This window comes from Colletes gigas, unplaced genomic scaffold (assembly GCF_013123115.1).
Source record: "Colletes gigas isolate AHSC1104 unplaced genomic scaffold, ASM1312311v1 Colletes_gigas_Sc00054, whole genome shotgun sequence".
In the NCBI taxonomy this organism is placed as follows: Eukaryota; Metazoa; Arthropoda; class Insecta; order Hymenoptera; family Colletidae; genus Colletes; species Colletes gigas.
The window spans coordinates 558,852-581,405 of record NW_025106683.1 but is presented as its reverse complement, the minus strand read 5'-3'; the positions used below and the strand labels follow the sequence as shown (position 1 = coordinate 581,405).

The window sequence follows — 22,554 nt, the reverse complement described above, 5'->3', positions numbered from 1 at the left end:
GAAATTGTGTCATTATATACATAATTGTTTTTCTAATTGAAATTAAAAAGCAGTCAAAATGACTTCCTTGGGCAATCTAGTGTTAAGAAGGGGATGAAACAGTAGATGACAAGATGACAAAAGAACTCAGATTGGATACGACGAGTGACAATTCAAAATGAAAAATCCACCATTCATTTGCAAGTTTTCACAGAATGAACGGTACATCTATAGAGCAATTTTCACGTTCTACAATCGCGAGATTTTCATTTAAGATTTAGATGAAAGAGTAGATGAGAAAAGAACTCACCGCAGATTGGATATGACGACGGTGTAGTTGCCCTCAATGCTGACCAGTCCAACGTTCTGAAGTATAATGCCGGTGATGAGCATGCCGATCAGGGCAGGAAGGGTGGTTAAGGAGAAGAGCCATCCCCCGAAATGTGCCACTATTGACAGAGCAGCTAGACCGAAGAGCTGGCCACCAGGGGCTGCGTCGTCGCCGATCACCGAATAGACGATACCCCAGAGCAACAGCCCTAACAGGAAGAGACACAACAGTCTGGCGAATTTTCTGTAGCTGGGGCAAAATGGCTGCGGACAGGCTCTTTTCCAGCCGGGTGGCTCCCACGATGGCGTGTCGTCGCGACCGTGGCATCGCGAGCAAAATACGTACAACCACGACCTGAAAGGGACATTAAGGAAAAGTAGTGTTACAGCTGTCGTTCCTTTTGACCTGTTGCTCGCGTTCTTTCCACCTCGTTTCACCCGTAGTGAGACAGAAGCTTTTGGCAAAAAAATTGGAAGAACTTTCTGCGAGTCTTTTCACCAAAACGAAATTTCAATCAAGCATTCTTAACACTAGATTTACGGAAGTCGTCAATTTGACGGATGTCTGATTCCATATTTAAAATTGAAGAACGCGTAAATATTATTTTTTAACAACTTGTGTTGAATTTGATCGATGCAATGGCACGAATACATATTCTAATTAAAAGAAAAATCGTATTGTAAGGTAATCGTGAACATGAAAGGTATCAATAAATATACGTGCGATCAATGCCCGTAAATCTAGTGTTAAATATATTCAAGTTAGTTGTTATTTTAGAATTTTTTGAGTCATTGTTTACGAATTTGAGGATCACAAAACCACCACTTAAATTTCCATAAAACACCCTTTTGTTGAACATTTTCACCGAAATAAAATTTTCATTTTTAACTTGAAATTTTTAAATTTTATTCCAATATCAACATTTGTCAAATCTTTGTACAAATCCAACGTGTTTATTAAACCTTCATTGCACTATATTTTCCCCCAAATATAATATATTCAAATCATACTTTTTATTCTAGGATTTTAGAGTCGTTGCCATTAATACTTTGACTGCCAATTTAGAACGATAAAATTGTTTACGAGACCAAAACTTTGATTTTAGACAATTGTAAACTACATAACTTAAAACTTATCGTAGTACTTATTTTCATAAACTTCAGTAAAATTTATGAAGCCTATTAAAATTTATTTTCTTTAACATTTAAATTTGAGAATTAATTGTTTTAGTTAAACTGTTAAAAGTTCTGTGACCTATATATGGGTCACGTGGCAGTCAAAGTGTTAAATTTCCATCAAAAAATTAGAAGAATCCTCTTTTGTCGAACATTTTCACCAAAATAAAATTTCAATCGAGCATTCTTAAATATATTCAAGTTACTTGTTATTTTAGAAATTGTTTACGAGACCAAAACTTTGATTTTAGACAATTGTAAACAGCATAACTTAAAACTTATTATAGTACTTATTTTCATAACTTCGAGTAAAATTTATGATGCCTATTAAAATTTATTTTCTATAACATTTAAATTTGAGAATTAATTGTTGTGATTCTACTGTTAAAAGTTCTGTGACCCATATATGGGCCACGTGGCAGTCAAAGTGTTAAATAAAAATATATCAATGTGCTCATTTTCAAAGTGTCTTCGTTCCAAATGAATACTTACAATATTTTTCGATCAAAAATCTAATTATAGCAAAGTACGATTTTAAACGATGTATTTTTTCGTGCAACGTATAAACATAGTTGATCCTGAAGATTCCAAAAAACGATGAAACCATTTCAATGTATTCAAGTTACTTGTAATTTTAGAATTTTTGCGTCATTGTTTACGAATTTGAGGATCACAAAACACCCACTGTCATTAAATTTCCATCAAAAAATTACAAGAACCCTCTTTTGTCGAACATTTGCACCAAAATAAAATTTGAATTCAGTATTCCAATATCAATATTTGTCAAATCTTTGTAAAAATCCAACGTGTTTATTAACCTTTCATTGCACTATATTTTTCCACAAATATAATCAAGTTACTTGTTAGTTTAGAATTTTTGAGTCGTTGTTTACGAATTTTAGCACAAAACACCCATTGTTATTAAATTTCCATAAAAAAAGTACAAGAACCCTCTTTTGTCGAACATTTTCACCAAAATAAAATTTGAATCGAGCATTCTTAAATATATTCAGGTTACTTGTTATTTTAGAAATTGTTTACGAGACCAAAACTTTGATTTTAGACAATTGTAAGCTACATAACTTAAAACTTATCGTAGTACTTATTTTCATAACTTCAGAAATATTTATGAAGCCTATTAAAATTTATTTTCTTTAACATTTCAACTTGAGAATTAATTGTTGTGATTCTACTGTTAAAAGTTCTGTGACCCATATGTGGGTCACGTGGCAGTCAAAGTGTTAAATTTCCATCAAAAAATTAGAAAAATCCTCTTTTGTCGAACATTTTCACCAAAATAAAATTTGAATTAAATATTCCAATATCAATATTTGTCAAATCTTTGTACAAATTCAACGTATTTATTAACCTTTCATTGCACTATATTTTCCTTCAATTTTATTCAAGTTACTTGTAATTTTAGAATTTTGGAGTCATTGTTTACGAATTTGAGAATCACAAAACCCCCAGTGCCATTAAATTTCCATCAAAAAATTACAAAAACCCTCTTTTGTCGAACATTTTCAGAAAAATGAAATTTGAATTAAGAATTTCAATATCAATATTTGTCATATCTTTGTACAAGTTCAATGTATTTATTAATCCTTCATTGCACTATATTTTCCCTCAAATATATTCAAGTTACTTGTTATTTTAGAATTTTTGAGTCATTGTTTACGAATTTGAGGATCACAAAAACCCCACTGTCATTAAATTTCCATAAAAAAATTATAAGAAACCTCTTTTGTCGAACATTTTCACCAAAATAAAATTTGAATTAAGTATTCCAATATCAATATTTGCCAAATCTTTGTAAAAATCCAACGTATTTATTAACCTTTCATTGCACTATATTTTTCCACAAATATAATCAAGTTACTTGTAATTTTAGAATTTTTGAGTCATTGTTTATGAATTTGAGGATCACAAAACCCCCACTGTCATTAAAATTTATTTTCTTTAACATTTCAACTTGAGAATTAATTGTTTTAGTTAAATTGTTAAAAGTTCTGTGACCTATATATGGGTCACGTGGCAGTCAAAGTGTTAAATTTCCATAAAAAAAGTATAAGAACCCTCTTTTGTCGAACATTTGCACCAAAATAAAATTTGAATTAAGTATTCCAATATCAATATTTGTCAAATCTTTGTAAAAATCCAACGTATTTATTAACCTTTCATTGCACTATATTTTTCCACAAATATAATCAAGTTACTTGTAATTTTAGAATTTTTGAGTCATTGTTTATGAATTTGAGGATCACAAAACCCCCACTGTCATTAAAATTTATTTTCTTTAACATTTCAACTTGAGAATTAATTGTTTTAGTTAAATTGTTAAAAGTTCTGTGACCTATATATGGGTCACGTGGCAGTCAAAGTGTTAAATTTCCATAAAAAAAGTATAAGAACCCTCTTTTGTCGAACATTTTCACCAAAATAAAATTTGAATTCAGTATTCCAATATCAATATTTGTCAAATCTTTGTAAAAATCCAACATGTTTATTAATCTTTCATTGCACTATATTTTCCCTCAAATATATTCAAGATACTTGTAATTTTAGAATTTTTGAGTCATTGTTTATGAATTTGAGGATCACAAAACCCCCACTGTCATTAAAATTTATTTTCTTTAACATTTCAACTTGAGAATTAATTGTTTTAGTTAAATTGTTAAAAGTTCTGTGACCTATATATGGGTCACGTGGCAGTCAAAGTGTTAAATTTCCATAAAAAAAGTATAAGAACCCTCTTTTGTCGAACATTTGCACCAAAATAAAATTTGAATTAAGTATTCCAATATCAATATTTGTCAAATCTTTGTAAAAATCCAACGTATTTATTAACCTTTCATTGCACTATATTTTTCCACAAATATAATCAAGTTACTTGTAATTTTAGAATTTTTGAGTCATTGTTTATGAATTTGAGGATCACAAAACCCCCACTGTCATTAAAATTTATTTTCTTTAACATTTCAACTTGAGAATTAATTGTTTTAGTTAAATTGTTAAAAGTTCTGTGACCTATATATGGGTCACGTGGCAGTCAAAGTGTTAAATTTCCATAAAAAAAGTATAAGAACCCTCTTTTGTCGAACATTTTCACCAAAATAAAATTTGAATTCAGTATTCCAATATCAATATTTGTCAAATCTTTGTAAAAATCCAACATGTTTATTAATCTTTCATTGCACTATATTTTCCCTCAAATATATTCAAGATACTTGTAATTTTAGAATTTTTGAGTCATTGTTTATGAATTTGAGGATCACAAAACCCCCACTGTCATTAAAATTTATTTTCTTTAACATTTCAACTTGAGAATTAATTGTTTTAGTTAAATTGTTAAAAGTTCTGTGACCTATATATGGGTCACGTGGCAGTCAAAGTGTTAAATTTCCATAAAAAAAGTACAAGAACCCTCTTTTGTCGAACATTTTCACCAAAATAAAATTTGAATTAAATATTCCAATATCAATATTTGCCAAATCTTTGTACAACTCCAATGTATTTATTAATCTTTCATTGCACTATATTTTCCCTCAAATAAATTCAAGTCATACTTTTTACCCTAGAATTTTAGAGTCGTTGCTTACGAATTTGAGAATCAAAAGAAAATTTGATCCCACTGCCATTAAAATTTTCATTTATACAGTGTTTTTGACTTTTCTCAAATACCCCTCGACAAACTCTAATTTTCCAGTTTAATAAATTTACACCACTTCGATTGGTAAACTCTTTTCCTATTTTGCTCAGCAACCAAACTCGAATCAACACGATCTCAAAGAAAAACCGCGTTTCCATTAAAAATTAATTTTAACACATTACCGACCGATAGCCTATTAATCGACTTTTTTACCGACCAACGCTTACCGACCGATAGCGTATTAATCAACTTTTTTACCGACCGATAGCCGATTAATCAACCGCTACCGGTCGGTAAAGTGTTAAAACAGGTATAATTTTCATCAAGGACTGCTCTTACTCGTAGATGCTCTAATTTTTCAGTTTAATGAATTTCCACCACCTTTCAGAAAGTGTTTCACGCTTAATTTGAATGGTTTCGAACAACCATCAAGTATTTCACTCGTTCAATCCTCGAAAATATTAATATAAGCGTTCCGTGAGAAGCAAAGACAAAAAAGTAAGGCGTGCAAAGAAGGCAAGGTGCAGCTGAAGTGTTTCCAAACCAAACCGCGAATACTTGCTGAAGCACGTTGCAAGAAAAATTTTCTTTCCAGTGTTTTTTCCCCCCGGTTTTCAAGATCACCGATTCGTTTTACGTGTGTAAGAACATATATTTTTTTTGTACGTTACACTTGACACTAATATGCACTCAGCAGTTAAAACGTGACCCGAAAACGACCTAAAACGTCAGAATATAAAATCAAACGTGAAATATTTACGGTTCTCGGACTTTTAGGTTTCAACCACAACGAAAGACAATGTTCTTGAACCTAAACTGACGCGTTTATTGTCTCACTATATATGTAGATATTTATGTAATATTTGCTATTGGATTTCTGTTATCGGTTATTTCAGAGTTTGGGAAAAATTTTACTCGTGTAATGGACGATTATTCGATTTACTATGAAACATCAAGGTGTCCTTTAATTGTCAAGCCTGAAATTTTCACAATGAAAGACAATGTTCGTGAACCTAAACTGACGCGTTTATTGTCTCACTTTATAGATATTTATGTACAGTGACTCAAACAATTGATCAAATGTTCGAACAAACAGAAAACAAGTCACAGTACACCTTTCTCAGAATCTTGCTTAAGACTGTTGATATATACACGAAAAATGTAAACATTGCGTCGTTACTTCACGACAGTTTGAGCCCTGTAATCGTACAAAGCGGACGTGTATTACGAATTATATTCTGTGCATTATTTGATCAATTATTTGTGTTAAGCTTAATTGTGCAAAATTCTTATATTTTTGGCATTCCTTAGCACAAATATAATTACTGGTAAGTCATAACGTTATTTTTAAACATTTGAGAATACGTTTGTATTAAAATAATTAGTAAGAAAAATATTTTTAGTCATATTTCATGAGACCAATAAAAGCAAGTAAAATATCAGAAATTAAAAAACTATTAATATCTGGGCTTTCTCATCGCGAGATTTCTAAGAAGGTACTGTGTCATCAGTACGTAAAACTTTAAAAGAGAACATACTAAAAAATAAAGCAGGACGAAAATCAAAGTTATCCACTACCACAAAGCGATTAATCATACGATCAATCCGTAATGGTAGCGTTGATAATGCTGTACAGATGCAAAAAAATTTAGTCACACACCATAATATTAACGTAAGCGCTGAAACAGTGCTTAATGCACTGCGAGAAGTGAATTTAAGAGGGCGTGCAAAAATAAAGAAACCTCTTCTTACAAAGTGGCATAAGAAGCTTCGACTGCAGTTTGCCGAAAAATATAAAAATTATACAGATCTCGATTGGGCACGAGTAATATGGTCAGACGAGACGAAAATTAATCGTTTTGGGTGCGATTGACGGGAATGGGCATGGCGAGGAAATAAAGAACAAATACGGTCGCATCACGTTCATCCAACACTGAAATTTGGAGGAGGCCATATCATGGTTTGAGGTCGTATGACCAGTGAGGGCGTCGGATGCGTTGAAAAAATTAAAGGTCGAATGACTGCAACATAATACACATCCATCCTGCAGAAAAGTTTAATTGGAAGTTTGGAAAAAATGGAATAAGAACGCAGAAGAAGTCATTTTTCAGCACGATAATGACCCTAAACACACGGCAAAAATCATCAAAGAATGGTTAACAGCTCATGGTTTTACTGTTTTAGACTGGCCCCCACAGTCTCCTGATCTGAACCCAATAGAACACCTATGGGGTTTACTAAAAAGAACAGTTGCCAACTTCGATCACAATTCAAGAAGTATTATTGAATTGTGGTCTGAAGTTAAAACTGCTTGGGATAATATTAAGGCTGAACAGTGTAAAAGTTTAGTAGATAGTATGCCAAGACGCATAGAAGCCGCATTGAAAGCGAAAGGAGGGTATAAGAAGTACTGATATTTCATTTTTTCAAACTCAAAAATTTAATCATTACATCATTTGTTAATGTTATTTAATTTTTTTTTTTAAAAGTGTAACATATTTAAGTTAATCCTGTATTATACGAACTATGAAAACTATGTATGTAATTATAATAAAATATTTTGTTACATATCTTATTAACATGTGTTCAATTAAATAAAAATTTAAACAAAATTAAACATTTCATGAATTGTTTGAGTCACTGTATATTCGCTATTGGATTTCTGTTATCGGTTAATTCAGAGTTTGGACAAAATTTTACTCGTATAATAGACGATTATTCTATTTACTATGAAACATCGAGATGTCCTTTAATTGTCAAGCTTAAAATTTTCGTGTTATTTGAAGCTCAATATACAAATATGATGATTTTAAAAACTTGAAAGAAAGTGATTTGAGAAAGAGAACTTACAACTTATCGTACAAGTTAAAAACTTGAATTTCATCTTAAAAATTTTTATAATGGAGTAGAGTCTTTTATTCTAATTCATAGTAACAAAAACAACATTCATTCGAGTTCTTGTGATTGTGGAGCCCAAAGTACCACGAAATCACAAGACACGAAATGAGAGGCGTGTACGAAGGACTCAGAAATAAGAAATACAAATGAATTGCGCGAAGTGTGCTGATTTAAAAGTTCGAAGCAAGACGCGGCTGAAGAAGAAGAAGAAGAAGATGGAAAGAAAACGAAGCAACAAAGTCAATATGGCGGAACGAGCGAAACGAGAACTTACAGAACGAAGTCCTACACTAAATTATAGTTATACTATTATATTAACTATTTTAAACTGAGCTTATTATAGTTATACCACGTTTTCATTATAAAATTAATCTCCTATATCTCGAAATGTTTTCATTCACAAAAGACAACTGTAACTAATCAATTAACCTATATTTCTCAAAGTGAAATATAAAATTCGTTCGAAAAAAGAAAATTCTTTTTCTAATAGTCGAAACTATTTTAAAATGAGCTTATTATAGTTATACCACGTTTTTATTATAAAATTAATCTCCTATATCTCGAAATGTTTTCATTCACAAAAGACAACTGTAACTAATCAATTAACCTATATTTCTCAAAGTGAAATGTAAAATTCGTTCGAAAAAAGAAAATTCTTTTTCTAATCGTCGAAACTATCTTAAAATGAGCTTATTCCATAAAATAGAGTTTTTTGAAATTTTTTTTCAGAAATACTTTCCTTTCTTGAATGTCACAATTTTCAACGATGGCTACCGTTGATGGTTTCAATTTCAAATGGAGCAAAATAGAAGAATATAATACAAAAATTAGTATATAAGAACCATTATTCGTTTGGATTTACAATTAATTGGATTGGATTTAAAATTAATTAATATTTCTCAAAATGAAATGTAAAATTCGTTCGAAAAAAGAAAATTCTTTTTCTAATCGTCGAAACTATCTTAAAATGAGCTTATTCCATAAAATAGAGTTTTTTGAAATTTTTTTTCAGAAATACTTTCCTTTCTTGAATGTCACAATTTTCAACGATGGCTACCGTTTATGGTTTCAATTTCAAATCGAGCAAAATAGAAGAATATAATACAAAAATTAGTATATAAGAACCATTATTCGTTTGGATTTACAATTAATTGGATTGGATTTAAAATTAATTAATATTTCTCAAAATGAAATGTAAAATTCGTTCGAAAAAAGAAAATTCTTTTTCTAATCGTCGAAACTATCTTAAAATGAGCTTATTCCATAAAATAGTGTTTTTTGAAATTTTTTTTCAGAAATACTTTCCTTTCTTGAATGTCACAATTTTCAACGATGGCTACCGTTTATGGGTTCAATTTCAAATGGAGCAAAATAGAAGAATATAATACAAAAATTAGTATATAAGAACCATTATTCGTTTGGATTTACAATTAATTGGATTGGATTTAAAATTAATTAATATTTCTCAAAATGAAATGTAAAATTCGTTCGAAAAAAGAAAATTCTTTTTCTAATCGTCGAAACTATCTTAAAATGAGCTTATTCCATAAAATAGAGTTTTTTGAAATTTTTTTTCAGAAATACTTTCCTTTCTTGAATGTCACAATTTTCAACGATGGCTACCGTTGATGGTTTCAATTTCAAATGGAGCAAAATAGAAGAATATAATACAAAAATTAGTATATAAGAACCATTATTCGTTTGGATTTACAATTAATTGGATTGGATTTAAAATTAATTAATATTTCTCAAAATGAAATGTAAAATTCGTTCGAAAAAAGAAAATTCTTTTTCTAATCGTCGAAACTATCTTAAAATGAGCTTATTCCATAAAATAGAGTTTTTTGAAATTTTTTTTCAGAAATACTTTCCTTTCTTGAATGTCACAATTTTCAACGATGGCTACCGTTTATGGGTTCAATTTCAAATGGAGCAAAATAGAAGAATATAATACAAAAATTAGTATATAAGAACCATTATTCGTTTGGATTTACAATTAATTGGATTGGATTTAAAATTAATTAATATTTCTCAAAATGAAATATAATATTCGTTCGAAAAAAGAAAATTCTTTTTCTAATCGTCGAAACTATCTTAAAATGAGCTTATTCCATAAAATAGAGTTTTTTGAAATTTTTTTTCAGAAATACTTTCCTTTCTTGAATGTTATAAGCAATTTTCAACGATGGCTACCGTTTATGGGTTCAATTTCAAATGGAGCAAAATAGAAGAATATAATACAAAAATTAGTATATAAGAACCATTATTCGTTTGGATTTACAATTAATTGGATTTTATTTAAAATTAATTAATATTTCTCAAAATGAAATGTAAAATTCGTTCGAAAAAAGAAAATTCTTTTTCTAATCGTCGAAACTATCTTAAAATGAGCTTATTCCATAAAATAGAGTTTTTTGAAATTTTTTTTCAGAAATACTTTCCTTTCTTGAATGTCACAATTTTCAACGATGGCTACCGTTGATGGTTTCAATTTCAAATGGAGCAAAATAGAAGAATATAATACAAAAATTAGTATATAAGAACCATTATTCGTTTGGATTTACAATTAATTGGATTGGATTTAAAATTAATTAATATTTCTCAAAATGAAATGTAAAATTCGTTCGAAAAAAGAAAATTCTTTTTCTAATCGTCGAAACTATCTTAAAATGAGCTTATTCCATAAAATAGAGTTTTTTGAAATTTTTTTTCAGAAATACTTTCCTTTCTTGAATGTCACAATTTTCAACGATGGCTACCGTTGATGGTTTCAATTTCAAATGGAGCAAAATAGAAGAATATAATACAAAAATTAGTATATAAGAACCATTATTCGTTTGGATTTACAATTAATTGGATTGGATTTAAAATTAATTAATATTTCTCAAAATGAAATGTAAAATTCGTTCGAAAAAAGAAAATTCTTTTTCTAATCGTCGAAACTATCTTAAAATGAGCTTATTCCATAAAATAGAGTTTTTTGAAATTTTTTTTCAGAAATACTTTCCTTTCTTGAATGTTATAAGCAATTTTCAACGATGGCTACCGTTTATGGGTTCAATTTCAAATGGAGCAAAATAGAAGAATATAATACAAAAATTAGTATATAAGAACCATTATTCGTTTGGATTTACAATTAATTGGATTGGATTTAAAATTAATTAATATTTCTCAAAATGAAATATAAAATTCGTTCGAAAAAAGAAAATTCTTTTTCTAATCGTCGAAACTATCTTAAAATGAGCTTATTCCATAAAATAGAGTTTTTTGAAATTTTTTTTCAGAAATACTTTCCTTTCTTGAATGTTATAAGCAATTTTCAACGATGGCTACCGTTTATGGTTTCAATTTCAAATGGAGCCAATTAATAAAATAGAACAATATAATACAAAAATTAATATTTGAGAACCATAATTCGTTTGGATTTACAATTAATTGGATTGGATTTAAAATTAATAAAATTACGAGTTATTTTTCAACGATCAGAGGCTTGTAAATAAAGTATTATTCTCGTGCGTGTATTGTAATCAACTTCGTGAAATAAAAGAAACAAGGTTCCTTTGTTTATCAAAATTAAGACGTCTTTAACACCTTCTGCTGTAAGTGTGAACTTCTGGACAAGTATGTACAGTGGTATGCAAACATTTCGGGACAGTTATTGTTGGAAGAAAGAAAGATCAGTTCAGGTTAAAGCGTCTGACCCAATACGACTCAATTTTTTGTCGGGATTTATTAAATTTGTTAAAGTTAATTCCAAAGTGATATATTAGAATTTAATACATAGTGATACATTAGAATTAATACATAGGTAGAATCTTAGATCGCGTTGACGAATACAAAGGGGGGAAAACCGAAGTGGCGCCACAAGCGGCGACGCGATCTTAAACTAACAGAGTGGCCAACACAAAACATGGCGCGCGATTCAAACGCACAATAACAAAATTTATAAAATACTGAGAAGAATTTAGAAAATTTAGTTGGTTTGTCTTTACGAGCAATTAAACGCAAACGTTTTTATGATTGAGTATTTAACTGTAGTAATCACACAATTCCATTAGAATTACTTTGCATTTACAAAGCAACAAAGGAATTTAAAGAGAATTATTAAAATAATTATTCGAAGAAAGTAGAATGTCAGTAGTCAATTTTATATAATTTCTTCGAGTGTTATAATTAATTTCATTTGTTTTTTATATGTTTTTTATATTGTACGATTATGAAGGAGACCTAATCAGTCAAAAATGTTTATGTTTTATTGCTGATAGCGACTAATCAACAAATTATGGAATTTTTAGAGCCGAAAACTTTCGTCGAAACGATCTCTTAAAAATTTTTAGACAAAATGTCGAAGATTTAGAATTCAGAAATACAGTACTCGCTGAAACGAATTAAAGTTCAATTGTTATGAGAGAACAAAGATTTTTGACAATGTGTAATTGTCTGAAAAATCGAGGTAACACGAGTAAGGAAAATTACTAATTTTTTATTAGTCACACGTCTCACAAAGGCTGGCTAAAATGTCTGGTGACTCGCAATTATCTCGAAAATTGACCTTTCTATTTATATTATACTATACTATAGTATGTAAAAAAATTCACCAAATTCACCAAATTCTCTGTATTAAATGATCGTCTTTATAGCGAACAAAATGTACAAAATTATAAACAATTGATGGAAGATCAATTCTCAAAAAAAAAAACAGAGAATTAAATAATTTTTTTCTTTCATTTTTATTTACCGAGAAAAAATTGTAGCAATTGAATGTGAATTTGAACTATTCGTTAAACTTCGACTATAATTATCAATAAACATTTGTTATCACAGGTAAACTTTACTATACACTTTCAAAACATTTTTAAACGCAGATTCACCCCCTTTTCTTTTCTTTTACAAAAGCCTTGCACGAATTTCAGAGAATAAGAAATTTAATTTAAACCAGGAAGAACAACGGAAGTAAGACGAACGAATATTCCTTTTATTTCGAAGCGGCGCTTCTTTTTCAGAGCAACTTTAACAATTTATCGCCTGGAAATACGCCAGTGTGCTTAACGAATTGCACACTATACCAACTGGCAATCAGACCTATTTAAAAACACAATGTGGACGCCTTGAAAATATTATTCGCAGCCTCCTCGAGATGATTTAACAGACCGCATAGATCGACACCTAGGCGGAGTAAATGTTCTTCAATTATCCCGCCATTGTTGCAAATTCTTTAGAAATCTTTTGCTTTGGTATCTTTGTGTGGTAATTACGGTTGTCGATATTCTTGCGTGATATTCTTTCTTCTTACGTGGCCGACAGATTCTGCAGAAAGTTTACGTTGCCACGGAACTTTTAATCTAAGAGATAGGTGGCTGTTCCCAACAGAAGGGTTTGTTGATTGAAAAAGCTGCAACCCTCTCTCGGGTCTTGGTCTTTGTTTTCTTTTTTTTTTTGTAACAAGAACTTTTATATTGCATATACTTCGTTCGTTTAAAAATGATTATACAGTAGCAGCCTTTGACAATCGAGGGGGATATAACTGGAATACGTTGAAATTTGAAAATTTCTTGGAAGAGAAGATTCTACAGGCTTTTTACAACATGAAATTTTTTATGTAAAACGTATGTGCTTCACAATTGGTTGAACTATTTTAAATGAGTTCGACTTACTCTTCAGATACTAATAATAATTCAAATTTTGATTTCGAAGTTTTGTAATTTTTTGGAAGATACAAAAATATTTTCTTCAATTTTTAATCTTTATTTTTACTTCAATTTTAAATCTTTATTTTTTCTTCAATTTTTAATCATTATTTTTTCTTCAATTTTTCATCGTTTGTAGACCACCATGATCGCAAAAAAATTGAAATTTAAAAATATCTACGCAAGAGGATGAATGTTCTCAAGAACCAGAAAAGTAGTTTTATTTAGACTTTTTTTAACTTTTGTATTTTTATGAAAGATACACAAATATTTTGCCTCTAATTTTTCATCGTTTCTAGACCATCATGATCGTAAAAAAAATTGAAATTGAAAATATCAACCCAAGGGGATGAATTTTCTCAGGAACTCTATAGCAAAAGTAGTTTTATTTAGACTTTTGGCAACGATTGTAATTTCTTGAAAGATACAAAAATATTTCGCCTTTAATTTTCCATCGTTTCTAGAACACAATGATCGCCAAAAAATTGAAATTTAAGAATACGTACGCAAAGGGTTGAATTTTCCCAGGAACTCTGTAGAAAAGTAATTTTATTTAGACTTTTGGCAACGTTTGTAATTTCTTGGAAAATGCACAAATATTTTGTGTTTAATTTTTCATCATTTCTGGACCATCATGATCCCCCAAAAAATTGAAATTTAGAAAAATGGATGAAAGAAGGTGAATTTTCTCAGAAAAGTAGTTTTATTTAGACTTTTGATAACTTTTATAATTACTTGGAATATACACAAGTATTTTGTCTTTAATTTTTCATTATTTCTGGACCATCATGATCCCCCCAAAAATTGAAATTTAAAAATATCTAAGCAAGGGGATGAATTTTCTCAAGAACCAAAAAAGTAGTTTTATTTAGACTTTTTTTAACTTTTGTATTTTTATGAAAGATACACAAATATTTTGCCTTTAATTTTTCATCGTTTCTAGACCATCAAGATCGCAAAAAAAATTGAAATTGAAAAATATCAACCCAAGGGGATGAATTTTCTCAGGAACTCTATAGCAAAAGTAGTTTTATTTAGACTTTTGGCAACGATTGTAATTTCTTGAAAGATACAAAAATATTTCGCCTTTAATTTTCCATCGTTTCTAGAACACAATGATCGCCAAAAAATTGAAATTTAAGAATATGTACGCAAAGGGTTGAATTTTCCCAGGAACTCTGTAGAAAAGTAATTTTATTTAGACTTTTGGCAACGTTTGTAATTTCTTGGAAAATACACAAATATTTTGTCTTTAATTTTTCATCATTTCTGAACCATCATGATCCCCCAAAAAATTGAAATTTAGAAAAATGGATGAAAGAAGGTGAATTTTCTCAGAAAAGTAGTTTTATTTGGACTTTTGGTAACTTTTATAATTACTTGGAATATACACAAGTATTTTGTCTTTAATTTTTCATTATTTCTGGACCATCATGATCCCCCCAAAAATTGAAATTTAAAAATATCTAAGCAAGTGGATGAATGTTCTCAAGAACCAAAAAAGTAGTTTTATTTAGACTTTTTTTAACTTTTGTATTTTTATGAAAGATACACAAATATTTTGCCTTTAATTTTTCATCGTTTCTAGACCATCATGATCGTAAAAAAAATTGAAATTGAAAATATCAACCCAAGGGGATGAATTTTCTCAGGAACTCTATAGCAAAAGTAGTTTTATTTAGACTTTTGGCAACGATTGTAATTTCTTGAAAGATACAAAAATATTTCGCCTTTAATTTTCCATCGTTTCTAGAACACAATGATCGCCAAAAAATTGAAATTTAAGAATACGTACGCAAAGGGTTGAATTTTCCCAGGAACTCTGTAGAAAAGTAATTTTATTTAGACTTTTGGCAACGTTTGTAATTTCTTGGAAAATACACAAATATTTTGTCTTTAATTTTTCATCATTTCTGAACCATCATGATCCCCCAAAAAATTGAAATTTAGAAAAATGGATGAAAGAAGGTGAATTTTCTCAGAAAAGTAGTTTTATTTGGACTTTTGGTAACTTTTATAATTACTTGGAATATACACAAGTATTTTGTCTTTAATTTTTCATTATTTCTGGACCATCATGATCCCCCCAAAAATTGAAATTTAAAAATATCTAAGCAAGTGGATGAATGTTCTCAAGAACCAAAAAAGTAGTTTTATTTAGACTTTTTTTAACTTTTGTATTTTTATGAAAGATACACAAATATTTTGCCTTTAATTTTTCATCGTTTCTAGACCATCATGATCGTAAAAAAAATTGAAATTGAAAATATCAACCCAAGGGGATGAATTTTCTCAGGAACTCTATAGCAAAAGTAGTTTTATTTAGACTTTTGGCAACGATTGTAATTTCTTGAAAGATACAAAAATATTTCGCCTTTAATTTTCCATCGTTTCTAGAACACAATGATCGCCAAAAAATTGAAATTTAAGAATATGTACGCAAAGGGTTGAATTTTCCCAGGAACTCTGTAGAAAAGTAATTTTATTTAGACTTTTGGCAACGTTTGTAATTTCTTGGAAAATACACAAATATTTTGTCTTTAATTTTTCATCATTTCTGAACCATCATGATCCCCCAAAAAATTGAAATTTAGAAAAATGGATGCAAGATGGTGAATTTTCTCAGAAAAGTAGTTTTATTTAGACTTTTGATAACTTTTATAATTACTTGGAATATACACAAGTATTTTGTCTTTAATTTTTCATTATTTCTGGACCATCATGATCCCCCCAAAAATTGAAATTTAAAAATATCTAAGCAAGGGGATGAATTTTCTCAAGAACCAAAAAAGTAGTTTTATTTAGACTTTTGGTAATTTTTGTAATTTCTAGGCAGATACACAAGTATTTTGCCTTCAATTTTTCATCTTTTTTAAAACACCGTGACCACAAAAAAAATTGAAATTTAAGTATATATATTCGCGAAGGAGTGAATTTTCTCAGGAACTCCATAGCAAAAGTAGTTTTATTTAAACTTTTGGTAACTTTTGCATTTCTTTGGAAGAAACAAAAATATTTTGTCTTGAATTTTTCATTGTTTTTAGAGTACCATGATTCCCTAAAATATTGAAATTTATAAAAATGTAAGCAAGTAGTTGAATTTTTCTCAGAAAAGTAGTTTTATTTAGACTTTTGGTAACTTTTGTAATTTCTTGGAAGATATACAAATATTTTGTCTTTAATTTTTCATCATTTCTCGACCACCACGATCGCCACAAAAATTGAAATTTGAAAATATCTACGCAAGGGGATGAATTTTCTCAGGAACTAGAAAAGTAGTTTTATTTAGACTTTTGGTAATTTTTGTAATTTCTTGGCAGATACACAAGTATTTTGCCTTCAATTTTTCATCTTTTTTAAAACACCGTGACCACAAAAAAAATTGAAATTTATGTATATGTTCGCGAAGGAGAAAATTTTCTCAGAAACTCCATAGCAAAAGTAGTTTTATTTAAACTTTTGGTAACTTTTGCATTTCTTTGGAAGATACAAAAATATTTTGTCTTGAATTTTTCATCGTTTTTAGAATACCATGATTCCCTACAAAATTGAAATTTATAAAAATGTAAGCAAGTAGATGAATTTTTCTCAGAAAAGTAGTTTTATTTAGACTTTTGGTAACTTTTGTAATTTCTTGGAAGATATACAAATATTTTGTCTTTAATTTTTCATCATTTCTCGACCACCACGATCGCCCAAAAAATTGAAATTTGAAAATATCTACGCAAGGGGATGAATTTTCTCAGGAACTAGAAAAGTAGTTTTATTTAGGCTTTTGGTAATTTTTGTAATTTCTTGGCAGATACACAAGTATTTTGCCTTCAATTTTTCATCTTTTTTAAAACACCGTGACCACAAAAAAAATTGAAATTTAAGTATATGTTCGCGAAGGAGTGAATTTTCTCAGGAACTCCATAGCAAAAGTAGTTTTATTTAAACTTTTGGTAACTTTTGCATTTCTTTGGAAGATACAAAAATATTTTGTCTTGAATTTTTCATCGTTTTTAGAATACCATGATTCCCTACAAAATTGAAATTTATAAAAATGTAAGCAAGTAGATGAATTTTTCTCAGAAAAGTAGTTTTATTTAGACTTTTGGTAACTTTTGTAATTTCTTGGAAGATATACAAATATTTTGTCTTTAATTTTTCATCATTTCTCGACCACCACGATCGCCCAAAAAATTGAAATTTGAAAATATCTACGCAAGGGGATGAATTTTCTCAGGAACTAGAAAAGTAGTTTTATTTAGACTTTTGGTAATTTTTGTAATTTCTTGGCAGATACACAAGTATTTTGCCTTCAATTTTTCATCTTTTTTAAAACACCGTGACCACAAAAAAAATTGAAATTTAAGTATATGTTCGCGAAGGAGAAAATTTTCTCAGAAACTCCATAGCAAAAGTAGTTTTATTTAGAGTTTTAGTAACTTTTGCATTTTTTATGGAATTTACACAAATATTTTGCCTTTAATTTTGTCATCATGTCTAGACTACCATGATCACCCAAAAAATTGAAATTTAGTAAAATATCTATCAAGGGGATGAATTTTTCAGAAACTCTACATCAAAAGTAGTTTTATTTAGTCTTTTGGTCGAAGAATCGATCCGTTTTCAGTAACCTTTTGCGTTACGCTATATTTCCAAAGTTCCGCGAGGCAACGGATTCACGAAACTACGAAGAAATCGTCAAGATCGTCGTATTTTCCAGGATTTCGGTTCACGCTTGCCGTCTTTTTCAGTCGCGTGATTTACGTCAGTTGAATGAGTTTTCCATGCACGGGCAAGCTTCTCGGGCCCCAGCGAGCGTAAGAAAAACATCGTCGAAGATTCAGAAAGTCGTACAACGCATACTTTCTGAAATGCGGACATAATGAAATCCATAGGAAACTCTGCACCGCGGTTGATTTAATCTCATTAGACTTTATGATCTTATCAAGGCGATTCGAAATGACAGGCTTTGTAACTGCCACTGTTACATCACAATCCCTGCAACGCTTCCTAGATCCGTTACAATCAATTTTATTTGAATCGCCTGCCTCGAATAGTTTCTACTCGTTGTCATCGAATCGATCCGGAAAAACTAATTCCCATACGTCTTAATTTGTGTTTCCAGAAATCAGCAATTCAGGAAACTCGGCAAAATCATTTTCCATATGCGTTTTTCATCATAATGTTCATTCGTGTCAGACACTACACTATAGTGAGAGGAAGTGTACGAATTATAGATTCTTTCGATAATTAATTATTAATTTAGTGGAAATATTGCAATTTTTCGCGTTGTAATAACAAATGTTTTCTCAGAAGTCAACGAAGATTTATTTTGTTTTAATCAAATAGTTAAATTTTCGAGTGCAACAAATTATTTCGAAATAACTGAACGATTTAAAAAATTGGACAATATTCAATCATAAATAAAATTAGAAAAAAGAGAGGTAAGATGATATAGTGTTTTGAGTATACTGTTTCTTAGTGTACTGAATAGTTGCTAGTAGTCTTTGGAGTGTGCAACAAATTATTTTGAAATAACTGAACGATTTGAAAAATTGGACAATATTCAATCATAAATAAAATTAGAAAAAAGAGAGGTAAGATGATATAGTGTTTTGAGTATACTGTTTCTTAGTGCACTGAATAGTTGCTAATAGTCTTTGGAGTGTGCAACAAATTATTTTGAAATAACTGAACGATTTAAAAAATTGGACAATATTCAATCATAAATAAAATTAGAAAAAAGAGAGGTAAGATGATATAGTGTTTTGAGTATACTGTTTCTTAGTGTACTGAATAGTTGCTAATAGTCTTTGGAGTGTGCAACAAATTATTTTGAAATAACTGAACGATTTGAAAAATTGGACAATATTCAATCATAAATAAAATTAGAAAAAAGAGAGGTTAGATGATATAGTGTTTTGAGTATACTGTTTCTTAGTGTACTGAATAGTTGCTAATAGTCTTTGGAGTGTGCAACAAATTATTTTGAAATAACTGAACGATTTGAAGAATTGGACAATATTCAATCATAAATAAAATTAGAAAAAGGAGAGGTTAGATGATATAGTGTTTTGAGTATACTGTTTCTTAGTGTACTGAATAGTTGCTAATAGTCTTTGGAGTGTGCAACAAATTATTTTGAAATAACTGAACGATTTAAAAAATTGGACAATATTCAATCATAAATAAAATTAGAAAAAAGAGAGGTAAGATGATATTGTGTTTTGAGTATACTGTTTCTTAGTGTACTGAATAGTTGCTAGTAGTCTTTGGAGTGTGCAACAAATTATTTTGAAATAACTGAACGATTTAAAAAATTAGACAATATTCAATAATAAATAAAATTAGAAAAGGGAGAGGTAAGATGATATAGTGTTTTGAGTATACTGTTTCTTAGTGTACTGAATAGTTGCTAATAGTCTTTGGAGTGTGCAACAAATTATTTTGAAATAACTGAACGATTTAAAAAATTGGACAATATTCAATCATAAATAAAATTAGAAAAAAGAGAGGTAAGATGATATAGTGTTTTGAGTATACTGTTCCTTAGTGTACTGAATAGTTGCTAGTAGTCTTTGGAGTGTGCAACAAATTATTTTGAAATAACTGAACGATTTAAAAAATTAGACAATATTCAATAATAAATAAAATTAGAAAAGGGAGAGGTAAGATGATATAGTGTTTTGAGTATACTGTTTCTTAGTGTACTGAATAGTTGCTAATAGTCTTTGGAGTGTGCAACAAATTATTTTGAAATAACTGAACGATTTAAAAAATTGGACAATATTCAATCATAAATAAAATTAGAAAAAAGAGAGGTAAGATGATATAGTGTTTTGAGTATACTGTTTCTTAGTGTACTGAATAGTTGCTAGTAGTCTTTGGAGTGTGCAACAAATTATTTTGAAATAACTGAACGATTTAAAAAATTAGACAATATTCAATAATAAATAAAATTAGAAAAAAGAGAGGTAAGATGATATAGTGTTTTGAGTATACTGTTTCTTAGTGTACTGAATAGTTGCTAATAGTCTTTGGAGTGTGCAACAAATTATTTTGAAATAACTGAACGATTTAAAAAATTGGACAATATTCAATAATAAATAAAATTAGAAAAAAGAGAGGTAAGATGATATAGTGTTTTGAGTATACTGTTTCTTAGTGTACTGAATAGTTGCTAATAGTCTTTGGAGTGTGCAACAAATTATTTTGAAATAACTGAACGATTTAAAAAATTGGACAATATTCAATAATAAATAAAATTAGAAAAAAGAATGATAAGATGATATAGTGTTTTGTATAGTGTTTTGAGTATATTTCTTATTATACTGAATAGTTGTTAATAGTCTTTGGAGTCGATTTGACTTTAAAACGCTAGGTAAGAATAATACATAATACATAGATCAATCAAGGAAAATGAAAAAACTCGAGTTTGGTATGTCGATTCTAAGCGATCATCGTGATTAAGTAATAATTGTCGGTACTTAGACTTCAGTATCAAAAAATCCAGTTCTTTTATGACGAGGCAAAAGTGATTTGAAATAGAATTGAGTCGAAGCTAAATAAGATATTTAATTATTGATAAATTCATAAAATCTCTTCATTTTTGGATTATATATATATGAAAATATTATTTAAAATTTTTGTTGGAAAGCTTGACCCTTGAACACGATAAACAATGGTGTTCTAAATTCTAAACAATTGTAGCTTTTGATTTTAGTATAATTTTCCACTGGCTAAAATAATCTAACACACTTGTATTAGGTAAATAGACCTAATTTAAACACTAAACCCAGAAATTAATGCTTTTAATTCATTTTATTAATACGATTAGAAACAGTGAGGTAAAAATATTATGTTTTTATTTTTGGTAAATGCACCTAATTTCAACATTAATCCCAGAAATTAATGCTTTTAATTCATTTTATTAATACGATTAGAAACAGTGAGGTAAAAGTATTGTTTATTTTTGGTAAATTGTGTATTTTAAATTGATTTTAGATTGAAAGTTACCAACAAATTATAGCAAGAGTTTATGACAAAAGTGACTTAATTTGGACGTGATATAAGTATAGTGATCTTTGTGTTTGATTTTTAGAAAAATTATAAGCAATTTTGTTTGTGTATAAATTGTTAACAAAATGGTTATCATGTTTTTTGTTACATTGTCAGGCAATTTTATATACGTACGAGAAAAGTATGGTCCTTAAAGATTAAATAATATGAACTGTTATTTTTACAAAGAAATTAATATTTTTCGAGCTCTAAAAACTTTTCCATGTTATTATATTATGATGGAATACTGTTTGTGATTTAAGAAATTTTCCACTCTTCTATTTTTCGTCGCCATTCGAAGTAACGGTTGTTAAAAAAATGTGTCGAGAATTAGCATATTTACCTTACTGGTTCGAAGAACGATCTTCATCGTTTCGAACAAAAATGTCAACAAAAATACTTATTCGTTCTAATAGTTAGACGCGATAAAAGTATAATATAAAAATTATAGCATAGACGTTCTAAATGGGGTCAAAATTATACACGCTAAAACTGAAATTTCCTCTCATAAGAAGGCCACGGACATGAATCATATTTGGAATGCCTGTGAGCTTCTAAAAGACAATGTCACTAATTACAACGACGAAAAAATTGAAAAGTTACGTTAAAATATATGTTTAGAACATGTCAATTCGGGATGCAAATTGCGAATCACAACCAAAGAAAGTTCTTGTAAATGTACACTGATAAATTGTTTTAAAAATATTTACCATCTATGATTTCGATTTTTTCTCAAATAAATTATGTTCTCTACAATCCATATAATATTTTACTATTCTAAACTGT

General features: G+C 29.1%; 1 protein-coding gene across 1 annotated transcript in view; it reads right to left on the bottom strand.

Moving 5' to 3' along the window:
- Positions 1-289: 289 nt before the first annotated feature.
- The window catches only part of LOC122403467, a gene marked incomplete at its 3' end in the record, with an annotated part of 28,057 nt that continues 5,792 nt past the window's right edge, over positions 290-22,554 (bottom strand). The window contains exon 2 of the mRNA XM_043406995.1: positions 290-664. Within this exon, the coding sequence (XP_043262930.1) occupies positions 290-664 (375 nt within the window). The remainder of the gene's footprint in view (positions 665-22,554) is intronic.